This window comes from Zosterops lateralis (genome assembly GCF_965231275.1).
Source record: "Zosterops lateralis genome assembly, chromosome: 32".
Classification (NCBI taxonomy): Eukaryota; Metazoa; Chordata; class Aves; order Passeriformes; family Zosteropidae; genus Zosterops; species Zosterops lateralis.
Genome location: NC_139792.1, coordinates 1,489,497 through 1,500,413, shown reverse-complemented (window position 1 = coordinate 1,500,413; position 10,917 = coordinate 1,489,497). Strand labels below are relative to the sequence as shown.

At 62.9% G+C, this 10,917-nt stretch overlaps 2 protein-coding genes and 1 long non-coding RNA gene across 3 annotated transcripts in view; all 3 read left to right on the top strand.

The window, feature by feature from the left end:
* The first annotated feature begins 551 nt into the window (after positions 1 to 551).
* Positions 552 to 2,423, top strand: LOC310920893. Its single transcript, XR_014592062.1, has 3 exons — positions 552 to 705; positions 2,093 to 2,115; positions 2,247 to 2,423. It is a non-coding gene; the product is annotated as an uncharacterized lncRNA (long non-coding RNA).
* A 548-nt stretch (positions 2,424 to 2,971) lies between these two features.
* ZC3H10 (zinc finger CCCH-type containing 10) lies at positions 2,972 to 6,455 on the top strand. The gene is made up of 2 exons (XM_083880944.1): positions 2,972 to 3,053; positions 4,885 to 6,455. Exon 2 carries the CDS (start codon positions 4,906 to 4,908, stop codon positions 6,130 to 6,132), a length of 1,227 nt encoding a protein of 408 aa, XP_083737070.1. The 5' UTR covers positions 2,972 to 3,053; positions 4,885 to 4,905; the 3' UTR covers positions 6,133 to 6,455.
* A 1,119-nt stretch (positions 6,456 to 7,574) lies between these two features.
* ESYT1 (extended synaptotagmin 1) overlaps positions 7,575 to 10,917 on the top strand; it is a gene marked incomplete at its 5' end in the record, with an annotated part of 29,685 nt that continues 26,342 nt past the window's right edge. The window contains 3 exon segments of the mRNA XM_083880987.1: positions 7,575 to 7,838; positions 8,954 to 8,995; positions 10,243 to 10,377. Of these exon segments, the coding sequence (XP_083737113.1) occupies positions 7,575 to 7,838; positions 8,954 to 8,995; positions 10,243 to 10,377 (441 nt within the window).

Here is a 10,917-nt window from a genome sequence, read left to right as displayed (position 1 = left end):
AAAAAATCTACATTTTTCTTTAGAGAGACAAACCAAATTTTGAGGGGAAAACTCATTTAGAGGATAAAAAAACATTTTGAGAGAAAAAAACCCCTCAATATAAAGGAAAAAAACCCCAACTAATTTTGAGGAAAAATAAATTTTAAGCGATTTTTTTTTTAAATGAAAACCCACCTGTATTTTGCCGGAGGAAAAAAAAAATCTCATTCTGAGGGGGGAAAACTTCCTCTTTTTAAAGGAAAAAAAAATCATTTTAGGATAAAAATCATCATTTTAAAGAAGATTCCGCCTGGAAACGGGAGCCAAAATCTTTCCCAACCCACAGCGAGTTTACTTCATTCTCTATTTCCCATCTTTTGGTCTCCGATATAAAAATATTTTATATTTTTATTCCCGATAAATCGGAGCCGGGGAGGGACCCCAAAGTCCGCGGCGGCGCAAAATGGCGGCCGGGTTTGACTACAACTCCCATGATGCTCTGCTCAGAATGAGACTACAATTCCCGTCGTGCTTTGCGCGGAGTGGGCGTGGCTTTGTCGCCGCCCTATAAATAGGCCCCAGCGCGCGGCGCGCCTCCCTCTCGGCCGTCGCCATCTTTGGTTCCTGGAGCGGCCGCCGGTTCCATCCGCCGCCATCCGCCTCCATCCGCCGCCCCCCGCCCGCCGGGACTGAGCGGGGCTCCCTAACACCGCCATGAGGGCCAAGGTGAGCGGCGGGGGGCGGGGCGGGGGTGGCCGATGGGGCTCCGGTAACGGGCAGGGCCTGGGTGAGGGAGGGATGAGGCCTGGACGGGGCCCGGGGTCTGGAGGGAACCGGGAATGGGATGGGGGGTCCTTTGCTGGGAGGAATGTGGGAGGAAACTGGGAGAACTGGGAGAGCGAAGCCAGTGTGGGACTGGGGGAACTGGGGGCACCCGGGGAGCGAAACAGTTTAGGACTGGGGATAGTGAGAGACAAACCAGTTTGGGACTGAGGACAATGAGGGACAAACCAATTTGGGACTGAGGACAATGAGGGACAAACCAGTTTGGGACTGAGGACAATGAGGGACAAACCAGTTTGGGACTAGGGATAGTGAGGGACAAACCAGTTTGGGACTGGGGACAGTGAGACATAAACTAGTCTGGGACTGGGAGCATCAAACCCATGTGGGACTGGGGACACTGGGAGAGCCAAACCAGTCTGATACTGGGAGGGACTGGAGGGCACTGGAAGAGACAAAGCAGAGACTGAGGGGACTTGGAGGGATAAACCAGTGTGGGACTGGGGGAACTGGGAAGGATAAACTGTGAGGAACTGGAGGCATCGGGAGAGCTGAACCAGTCTGGGGTAGTGGCAGGAGGGGAGACAAACCAGTCTGGGACTGGGAGAGCTTAGTCAGTACAGGACTGGGGTTACTGGGAGAGAGAAACCAGTACGGGACTGGGGGCACTGGGAAAGCCAAACCCGGGTGGGACTGGGGGTACTGGTGGGCACTGGGAGCAGTGGTAGGGACTGTTGGGCACTGGGAGCAGTGGGAAAGCCAAACCCGGGTGGGAGTGGTGGGCACTGGTGTCACTGGGATGGGACACTGGTTGCACTGGGAGGAGGCACGGGTGGGAACTGCGAGCACTGGGAGCACTGGGAAAGCCAAACTCAGGTGGGGACTGGGAGAACTGGAGAGGAGTGGGAGCACTGGTGGCACTGGGAGAACTGAGAAAGCCAAACCCATATGGGACTGCTGTCAGGGGAGGGAGCACTGGGAGGGGACACGGGTTGCACTGGGAGGGAGCACTGGTGGGAACTGGGAACACTGGGAAAGGCCAACCCGGGTGGGCACTGGGAAAGCCAAACCGGAGGGGGACTGGGAGCACTGGGAGGGTGCACTGGTGTCACTGGGAGCACTGGGAGGGGGATACTAGTGGGCACTGGGAGCAGTGGGAGGGACCACTGGTGTCACTGGGAGCACTGGGGACACTGGGAAAGCCAAACCCGACTGGGACTGGGGGTACTGGGAGCACTGGGAGGGGACACTGGTGGGTACTGGGATCACTGGTGTCACCACTGTCCCCGTTCCCGCCCCTCACTCCCCTCTCTCTCTCTCTGTCCCGCAGTGGCGCAAGAAGCGAATGCGCAGGTAAAACATGAACCCCCCCGGGGCTGGGCCGGCCCCGCCTCACCGGGAGGGGCCCGGGGAGTCCCGGTACCCTCGGGGCTCCCTCCCGGTGTCCCGGTTCCCTCCCGGTGCTGACCCCGCTGTGTCCCCAGGCTGAAGCGCAAGAGGAGGAAGATGAGGCAAAGGTCCAAGTGAGCGCCCGGGGCGGGGACACGGCCCGGTGACACCCCCCGAGCCCTCCCGGAGCCGTCCCGGTGCTGTCCCGGAGCCCCGGCGGGTCCCGTCGCGCCCTGACCTCAATAAAAGTTTAATTGTTGTTGGTTATTAAACGGTGTGACGGCTCTGCCGGTGACCGGGGAGGGAGGGGCTCCAGCGGGAACGGGGAAACGGGGCGGGGGGTCCTCCAGGAACCGGAGGGGTCTCTTAAATGGGGTCGGGGAGCAGCACCGGGAATCCCCCGGTAACGGGACAAGACCAGCGGGAGGAATCACCCGGTAACGGGGCAGGACAAGGGGGAGGAATCCCCTGATAATGGGGCAGGAACGGGGAGAAGAATCTCCCGGTAACGGGGCAGGGGAGCGGGACCAGGGAGAGGAATTCTCCGGTAACGGGGCAGGGGAGGAGCACCGGGGAAATGGTTCCTCCGGTACCGGGAGGCGCGGGTGGTACCGGGATGGGCAGGAAGGGATTTCCCCAATACCAGGACAGGCTCTGGACCCCCCGGTAACGGTACCGTGGGCAGGGACAGACCGAACTCACTCCGAACCCACCAGGGAACTTCCGGCATCGCTTACGCCTCACCCGGCGCCGCCGTCTCCCGCTGATGACGCATTTCCGGCGCGCCGCCCGCTCCCGGTTCCTTTCGGGCCGCCCCGGAAGCGGCGCCCAGCGGGTCCCGCCCGCCGCCGGCCCGGGCCGCGCGTTGGTGGCGCCGGAGCCCCGGGGGAGGCCGCGGGCCGGTGAGTCACTGCGGGGCCGGGACGGGCCGGGGGTTCCCTCCGCGCTTCGGGGGCTCCGGGAGTGCCGGGGGGGTTCCCGGCCGTGCTGTGCCCGCACCGGGATCGGTCCCGTCCCTCCCTCCGTGCCCTGGGGTGGGTGTTCCCCCTCAGGCCACCCTCAGTACCGGGGGAGCTCCGGGTCCCTCCCTCTCCTGGTCCCCGGTGCCCCGGGGTGGGTGTTTTACCCCTCCCGCCGTTACCGGGGCACTCCCGGTCCCTCCTTCACTCCCTCCGGTCTCGGGGTCTCTCCTGGTTCTTCCTTCACCCCCGTCCCTCCCCTGTCGGTGTTTTCCTTCCTCCGGTCCTGTCCGAGCTCCCGGTGTCCCGGGGGTGTGTGGAGCCTTTCCCCGTCAGTACCGGGGTCACTCCGGGCCGAGACCCCCCGCCTCGATGTCCCGGGGTGGGATTTCCCCCATTCACGGTCCCTCCCTCACCCCGTCCCTCCCTCTGTCCCTCCTCCGGTGACCCCCTTGATCCGGATCTCTCCCGGTTCCTCCCGGGGTGGGAGTTCCCCCATTCCCCATCCCCTCATCACCTGGGGGTGACACTTTCCCCATTCCCTCTCTGTCCCTCATTGCCCGGGGGTGGGAATTTCCTTATTCCCCATCCCCTCATCACCCAGGGATGGGATTTTCCCCTTTTCCCATCTCCTCATCATCCAGGGGAGGGATTTTCCCTATTCTCCATCCCCTCATTGCCCGGAGGTGAGAGTTTGCCCATTCTCCATCCCCTCATTACCCAGGGGGTGGGAGTTCCCCCATTCCAATTCCTCCATCCGTACCCTGGGTGGGATTTTCCCATTCCCTGTCCCTCCCTCATTGTCCTGGGGTAGGAGTTTCCCCATTCCCTTTCTCCCTCATTACCCAGGGATGGGATTTTCCCCTTTTCCCATCCTCTCATTACCGAGGGGTGGGAGTTCCCCCTATTCCCCATCCTTCCATCATCACCCAGGGGTGGGATTTTCCTCATTCCCCGTCCCCTCATCACCCGGGGGTGGGATTTTCCCCCATTCCCCATCCCCGTATTACCCAGGAGTGGGAGTTCCCCCATTCCAATCCCTCCATCCGTACCCTGGGTGGGATTTTCCCATTCCCTGTCCCTCCCTCATTGTCCTGGGGTGAGAATTTCCCTATTCCCCATCCCCTCATTCCCCAGGGGTTGCGATTTCCTCCCCTCCCCGTTCCCTGTCCCTCTCTCTTTACCCAGGGGTGGAATTTTCCCCTTTTCCATCCCCTCATCACCCGGGGATGGGATTTCTCCCATTCCCCATCCCCTCATTGCCCGGGGGTGAGAGTTCCCCTATTCCAGATCCCTCCCTCATTACCCAGGGGTGGGATTTCCCCATTCCCTGTGTCTCCCTCTTTTCCCAGGGATGGGATTTTCCACATTCCCCATCCCCTCATTGTCCGGGGGTGGGAGTTCCCCCCTTCCCTGTCCCTCCCTCGGTACCCCGAGTGGGATTTTCCCCTTTCCCCATCCCCTTATTCCCCAGGGGTGGAATTTTCCCCTTTCCCTGTCCCTCCCTCGGTACCCTGGGTGGGATATTCCCCTTTCCCCACCCACTCACTGCCCAGGGATGGGAGTTCCCCTATTCCATATCCCTCCATCATCACCCAGGGGTGGGTTTTCTCCTTTCCCCATCCCCTCATTACCCAGGGGTAGGAATTCCCCCGTTCCCTGTCCCTCCATCATCACCCAGGGGTGGGTTTTCTCCTTTCTCCATCCCCTCATTACCCAGGGGTGGGATTTCCCCATCCCCACCCCCTTCCTCACCCCTCTTTCCCCTCTCCAGCCCCTCCCCATCACCAGGACAATGCCAGACCGTGACAACGCCTACACCTCCTCCTCCTCCTCCTCCTCCTCCAACCCCGCCCTCCTCAACGGCATCGCCAACGCCAACAACCCCAACGCCAACGCCGCCAACAACCCCGACGAGTCCAGCGCCGGCCCCGACGACATCTGCCGGGATTTCCTGCGCAACGTCTGCAAGAGGGGGAAACGCTGCCGCTTCCGCCACCCCGACATGTCCGAGGTGACCAACCTGGGCGTGCGCAAGAACGAGTTCATCTTCTGCCACGACTTCCAGAACAAGGAGTGCGTGCGCCTCACCTGCCGCTTCATCCACGGCTCCAAGGAGGACGAGGACTGCTACAAGAAGACGGGGGAGCTGCCGCCGCGCCTGAGGCAGAAGGTGGCGGCCGGGTTGGGTTTGTCCCCGGCGGATCTGCCCAACAGCAAGGAGGAGGTGCCCATCTGCCGGGATTTCCTCAAGGGGGATTGTCAGAGAGGGGCCAAGTGTAAGTTTCAGCATCTCCAGAGGGATTATGAGTATGAGGGAGGGAGGGGCCGTGAGCAGGGGCGGCGTTACGAGCCGTTTGATGGGATTTATGACCCCGATGAGCCTGTGTTGAAAAGGAGGAGGGCAGAGGGGCTCTATGAGAGCTACGAGTACGGCTTCTCCAGCCCCAGGGCCGTGGAGTACAGGCTGCTGGAGGAGGAGAACGCCCTGCTGAGGAAACGGGTGGAGGACCTCAAGAAGCAGGTCAACAACCTGCTGGCCACCAACGAGGTGCTGCTGGAGCAGAACGCCCAGTTCCGCAACCAGGCCAAGGTGATGACGCTGAGCTCCACGGCCACGGCCACCGAGCAGACTCTGGCCCCCACGGTGGGCACGGTGACCAACTACAACCACAGCATCGCCCAGACGCACACCACGCTCAGCAGCCAGGCCCTGCAGCCCCGCCCGGTCACTCAGCAGGATTTGGTGGCTCCGGCCGGCGCTCAGGCCGCCCCTCCGGCCAACGCCGCCCCGCCGCTGACCCCCGAGATCGCCCCGCTGTCGGCGGCCCTGGCTCAGACCATCGCCCAGGGCATGGCTCCTCCGCCCGTGTCCATGGCGCCCGTGGCCGTGTCGGTGGCGCCCGTGGCCGTGTCCATGGCCCAGCCCCTGGGGGGCATCACCATGAGCCACGCCACCACGCCCATGGTCACCTACCCCATCGCCTCGCAGAGCATGAGGATAACGGCCATGCCGCACTGACCGCCGGCCCCACGCCCCTCCAGGGGGGCCTGAGCATGGACAGATGGACAGATGGACACACGGACGGTGTGGCACCTTCTTCTCCCGGTATTCCCGAGGATGGACTGAGCAGGGCCGGGGGTTGAGTCGCCCTGGGGTGTGGCACAGGGGGGTCTCTCTCTCTCTGTCCCCCGTTGTGCCCTGTAATGTTTTCGGCTATTAAAACGACAAAAACATCCCTAAAAAAAATCCCAAAAACCCCTCCAAAAAAACCCCAAAAAACCTAAAAAACCCTCAACCTCCCCCCCAAAATAAACCCCCCAAAAGCCTCCAAAAAACTCCCCCAAAACCCCAAAAAAGTCCCCAGAGTGACACGGTAGGACCAGGGAGAGGGATGGGGACACCGGGACCGGGATGGGAACACCGGGACACACATGGGGCGTGTCTAAGCGATGATTGACACATCCCATAAACCACGCCCCCTCATTTAAACCACGCCCACATAGTATTTAAAGGCGTGGCAACCTCACAGGGGGGCGTGGCTTAGAGTTGGGTGACCAATGATTGACGTGCAAGGGCGTGGCCAGGGGCGGCTCCAGTGGTTAATGGGCGTGGCCACATTGTGGCGGGTATCCAATGAGTGGCGCCCGGGGGCGTGGCTAAGAGTTGGCGGGTATCCAATGAGTGACGCGCGAGGGCGTGGCCAGGGAGCGGCCCGGCGGTTAATGGGCGTGGCTAAGAGTTGGCGGGTATCCAATGAGTGACGCGTGGGGGCGTTGTCAGGGGGGCTCGGCGCTCAATGGGCGTGGCCTAATTCTGGCCGCCATCCAATGAGCGACGTGCGAGGGCGTGTCTGGGGGGGGCCAGCACTTAATGGGCGTGGCCACATTCTGGCTGGTATCCAGTAAGTGACACCTGGGGGCGTGTCCAGTGGGCCTGGCGCTCAATGGGCGTGGCCACACTCTGGCGGGTATCCAATGAGCGACTCGCGAGGGCGTGGCCAGGGAGGCCCTGGCAGGTAATGGGCGCGGCTAAGAGTTGGGCATCCTATGATTGACGTGTAAGGGCGTGGCCAGGGAGGCCCAGCACTTAATGGTCGTGGCCACATTCTGGCGAGTATCCAATGAGTGACGCCTGGGGGCGTGGTCAGGAGGAGCCCTGCGGTTAATGGGCGCGGCCACGTTCTGACCGCCATCCAATGAGCGACGCGCGAGGGCGTGTCCAGGGGGGCCCCCAGCATTTAATGGGCGTGGTCTAATTCTGGCCGCCATCCAATCAGCGACGCGTGAGGGCGTGGCCGAGGATCCCAGCACTCAATGGGCGTGGCCTAATTCTGGCCGCCATCCAATAGGCGGCGCGCCCCTGCCTCTCTCCACCAATCAGCGCGCGCTGTGGGCGTGTCCCGGGCGCGCCCCGCGGCGGGAGCGGCAGAGCGGCCCCGTGAGGGGAGCGGAGCGGGCGCGATGGAGCGGCGGAGCGGGCCCGGCCTGGCGGCTCTGGGCGCTCTGGGCCGCCGCCTGCTCTGGGCGCTGCCCGCCTACGCCGCGGGGCTGCTGGGGCTGGGGGCCGGGGCGGTGGTGCTGGCCCTGGCGCTGTACGCGGGCTGGCGGCGGCGGCGGCGCGCCCGGGAGCGCGGGATGCGCGCGGCCGAGCGGCTGCAGCGGGACGAGGAGGCGGCGGTGCGCGCGGCCGGGCTGGGAGCGGCCCGCGGGGAGTTACCGGCGTGGGTAAGGCGGGGCGGGCACGGCACCGCGCCGCGCCGTTATTGCCCCCGGGGAACGGGAATATCCCGGGGAAATCCCGGGAAAAATCCCGGGAAAATTCCGGTAAAAATCCCGGGAAAAACCCTAGAAAAATCTCGGTGAAATCCCGAGAAAAATCCCGGTAAAGTTCCGGTGAAATCCCGGGAAAAAATCCCGAGAAAATTCCGGTAAAATCCCGAGAAAAATCCCGAGAAAAATCCCAGTGAAATTCCGGGAAAAATCCCGAGAAAAATCCCGGAAAAATCCCGGAAAAATCCCGCTAAAATCCCGATAAAATCCCGGTGAAATCCCTGGGACCGGCGGGGTTTGGGCAGCGCTCGGTGGGACCCCCGAGCCTTTTTTCCCTGAGGTTCCCCTTGAGTTTCCCGCAGCCCCAGGAGGATTTTCCCGTTCTTGACCCCCCCTGGAGTTGTCCCCGCCCCCCCCGGGACCCCCCAGGACCCCCCAATCTCTGCAGCCCCCCCTTGAAACTCCCAGAGACCCCCCAAACCCCCCCTGAGCATCCTCTGGGACCCCCCGGTGCCGTTTTTTGGGGTCCCCCCCCCCCGGGAACCCCCCGGTGCCGCCCGGGCCCTTCCGGCCCCGCCGTGACTCACCGGGCCCGGGGGGAGCCGCTTCCTGACCCCCCCCGCTCTGCCCCAGGGGTCCCCACACCCTTTTGAGGGAGTTTTTTCCCCTTTTTTGGGACCCCCCAAGAATGGGGAGATGTTTTGGGGTTTGGGGGGGGGTGATGGGGCTGAGCGGGAGTTTGGGGAAACTGAGGCACGGGGGGGGGGGGGCTGGGTGGGGCCGTGTCCGGTGTCCCCCCCCCGGGCTCAGGGACCCCCCCCCGGGTTTAGGACCCCCCCCCGGGCTCAGGGATCACCCCCCGGGGCTCAGGAGCCCCCCAGGAATGGGGAGATGTTTTTTGGGGGGGTGATGGGGCTGAGCGGGAGTTTGGGGAAACTGAGGCACGGTGGGGGGGGGGGGCTGGGTGGGGCCGTGTCCGGTGTTTCCTCCCGGGTTTAGGACCCTCCCCCGGGCTCAGGACCCCTCCCGGGTGTCCCCCCCGGGCTCAGGACCCCCCTGTCCCCCCCCAGGTCAGCTTCCCGGACGTGGAGCGGGCGGAATGGCTGAACAAGGTGAGGCGTCCGTGTGTCCGGCCCGCCCCGAGCCCTGCCCGCCTCCTCCCAACGCTGCCGGGGCCCTGCGGTGTCCCCGGGGCCCTGCGGGATCCCTCCATCCATCCTACATCCCTCCTGTATCCATCCTACATCTCTCCTGCATCCCTCCTGCATCCATCCTGCATCCATCCTGCATCTTTTCCCTCCCTCCTGGCCTGTTTTCATCCCTCCCTCCCTCCTGTATCCCTCCTCCCGCCCTCCCTCCCGGCCTCTTTCCAGCCCTCCTGTGTCCCGCCCTCCCTCCTGGCCTCTTTTTATCCCTCTCTCCTCCCTCTCTCCTGTGTCCCACCCTCCTGGCCTCTTTCTGTCCCTCTCCATCCCTCCTCCCTCTCCATCCTTCCTGCATCCCTCCTGCATCTTTCCCTCCCTCCCAGCCTTTTTCCATCCATCCTGTGTCCCTCCTTCCCCTCCTGCATCCCTCCTTCCCTCTCCCTCCCTCCTCCCTCCCTCCCTCCCTCCCTCCCACCTGTGTCCTTCCCTCCCTCCCTCCCTCATCCCTCTCTCTTCCCTCTCTCTTCCCTCTCTCCCTCCTGTGTCCCTCCTCTCCCTCCCGGCCTCTTTCCACCCCTCTCTCCCTCCTCCCTCTCTCAATCCCTCCATCCCTCCTGCATCCTTCCCTCCCTCCCGGCCTCTTTCTGTCCCTCTCTCCTCCCTCTCTCCTGTGTCCCGCCCTCTTGGCCTCCTTCCATCCTTCATCCCTCCTCCCTGCACCTTTCCCTCCCTCCCGGCCTCTTTCTGTCCCTCTCTCCTCCTCCCTCTCCATCTCTCCATCCCTCCCTGCACCCTTCTGTCCATCCCGTTTCCCTCCCTCCATCCCCAGTGTCCATCCCTCCTCCATCCCTGGTGTCCACCCAGTGTCCATCTCTCCATCCCCAGTGTCCACCCAGTGTCCACTCAGTGTCCATCCCCCCATTCCCTGTGTCCATCTGTCCCCAGTGTCCATCCCATGTCCACCGCCCCCCCCATTCTTGTTCCCCCCCATGTCCATCCCCAGTGTCCATCTGTCCATCCCTGGCTGTCCATCCCATGTCCATCTGTCCATCCCGTGTCCATCTGTCCATCTGTCCGTGGGCAGGTCCTGGCGCAGGCGTGGCCGTTCTTTGGCCAGTGGATGGAGAAGCTGCTCAGGGACTCGGTGGCTCCGGCCATTCCCTGTGTCCATCTGTCCATTCCCTGTGTCCATCTGTCCATCTGTCCGTGGGCAGGTCCTGGCGCAGGCGTGGCCATTTTTCGGACAGTGGATGGAGAAGCTGCTCAGGGACTCGGTGGCTCCGGCCATTCGGGCGTCCAGCCCCCACCTGCAGACCTTCACCTTCACCAGGGTGGACATGGGGCACAAGGTGTGAATGTGGGGGGCTGGGACCCCCCAAAAATACCCATAAAACACCCCCAGGACCACCAAAATACCCCTAAATCACCCCCAGGACCAGCAAAATCCCCATAAAACACCCTGGGACCCCCCAAAAATACCCATAAACCACCCGCAGGACCACCAAAATCCCCATAAAACACCCCCAGGACCACCAAAATCCCCATAAACCACCCGCAGGACCACCAAAAATCACCATAAAACACCCTGAGACCCCAATAAACCACCCCCCCCAGGATCCCCCCAACCCCCCCCCCAGGACCACCCTAAATCTTCCCCTAATCCTCCCCCAGGACCCCCCTAAATCCCCCCTAAACCCCTCCCAGGACCCCCCAAACTGCCCTGGACCCCCAAAATCCTCCCCAAACCCCCCAGGACCCCCCTAAATCTCCCCATAACCACTCCAGGACCTCCTGAACCTCTCCCAGGACCCCCCAAACCCCCCCAGGACCTTCCTAAATCCTCCCTAAACCCCTCTCAGGACCCCCTAAATACCCCCAAAACCCCTCCA

Bases quoted from the DNA above. Each gene is read 5' to 3' on its own strand.
- ZC3H10 (XM_083880944.1), top strand. From the start codon at position 4,906: ATGCCAGACCGTGACAACGCCTACACCTCCTCCTCCTCCTCCTCCTCC.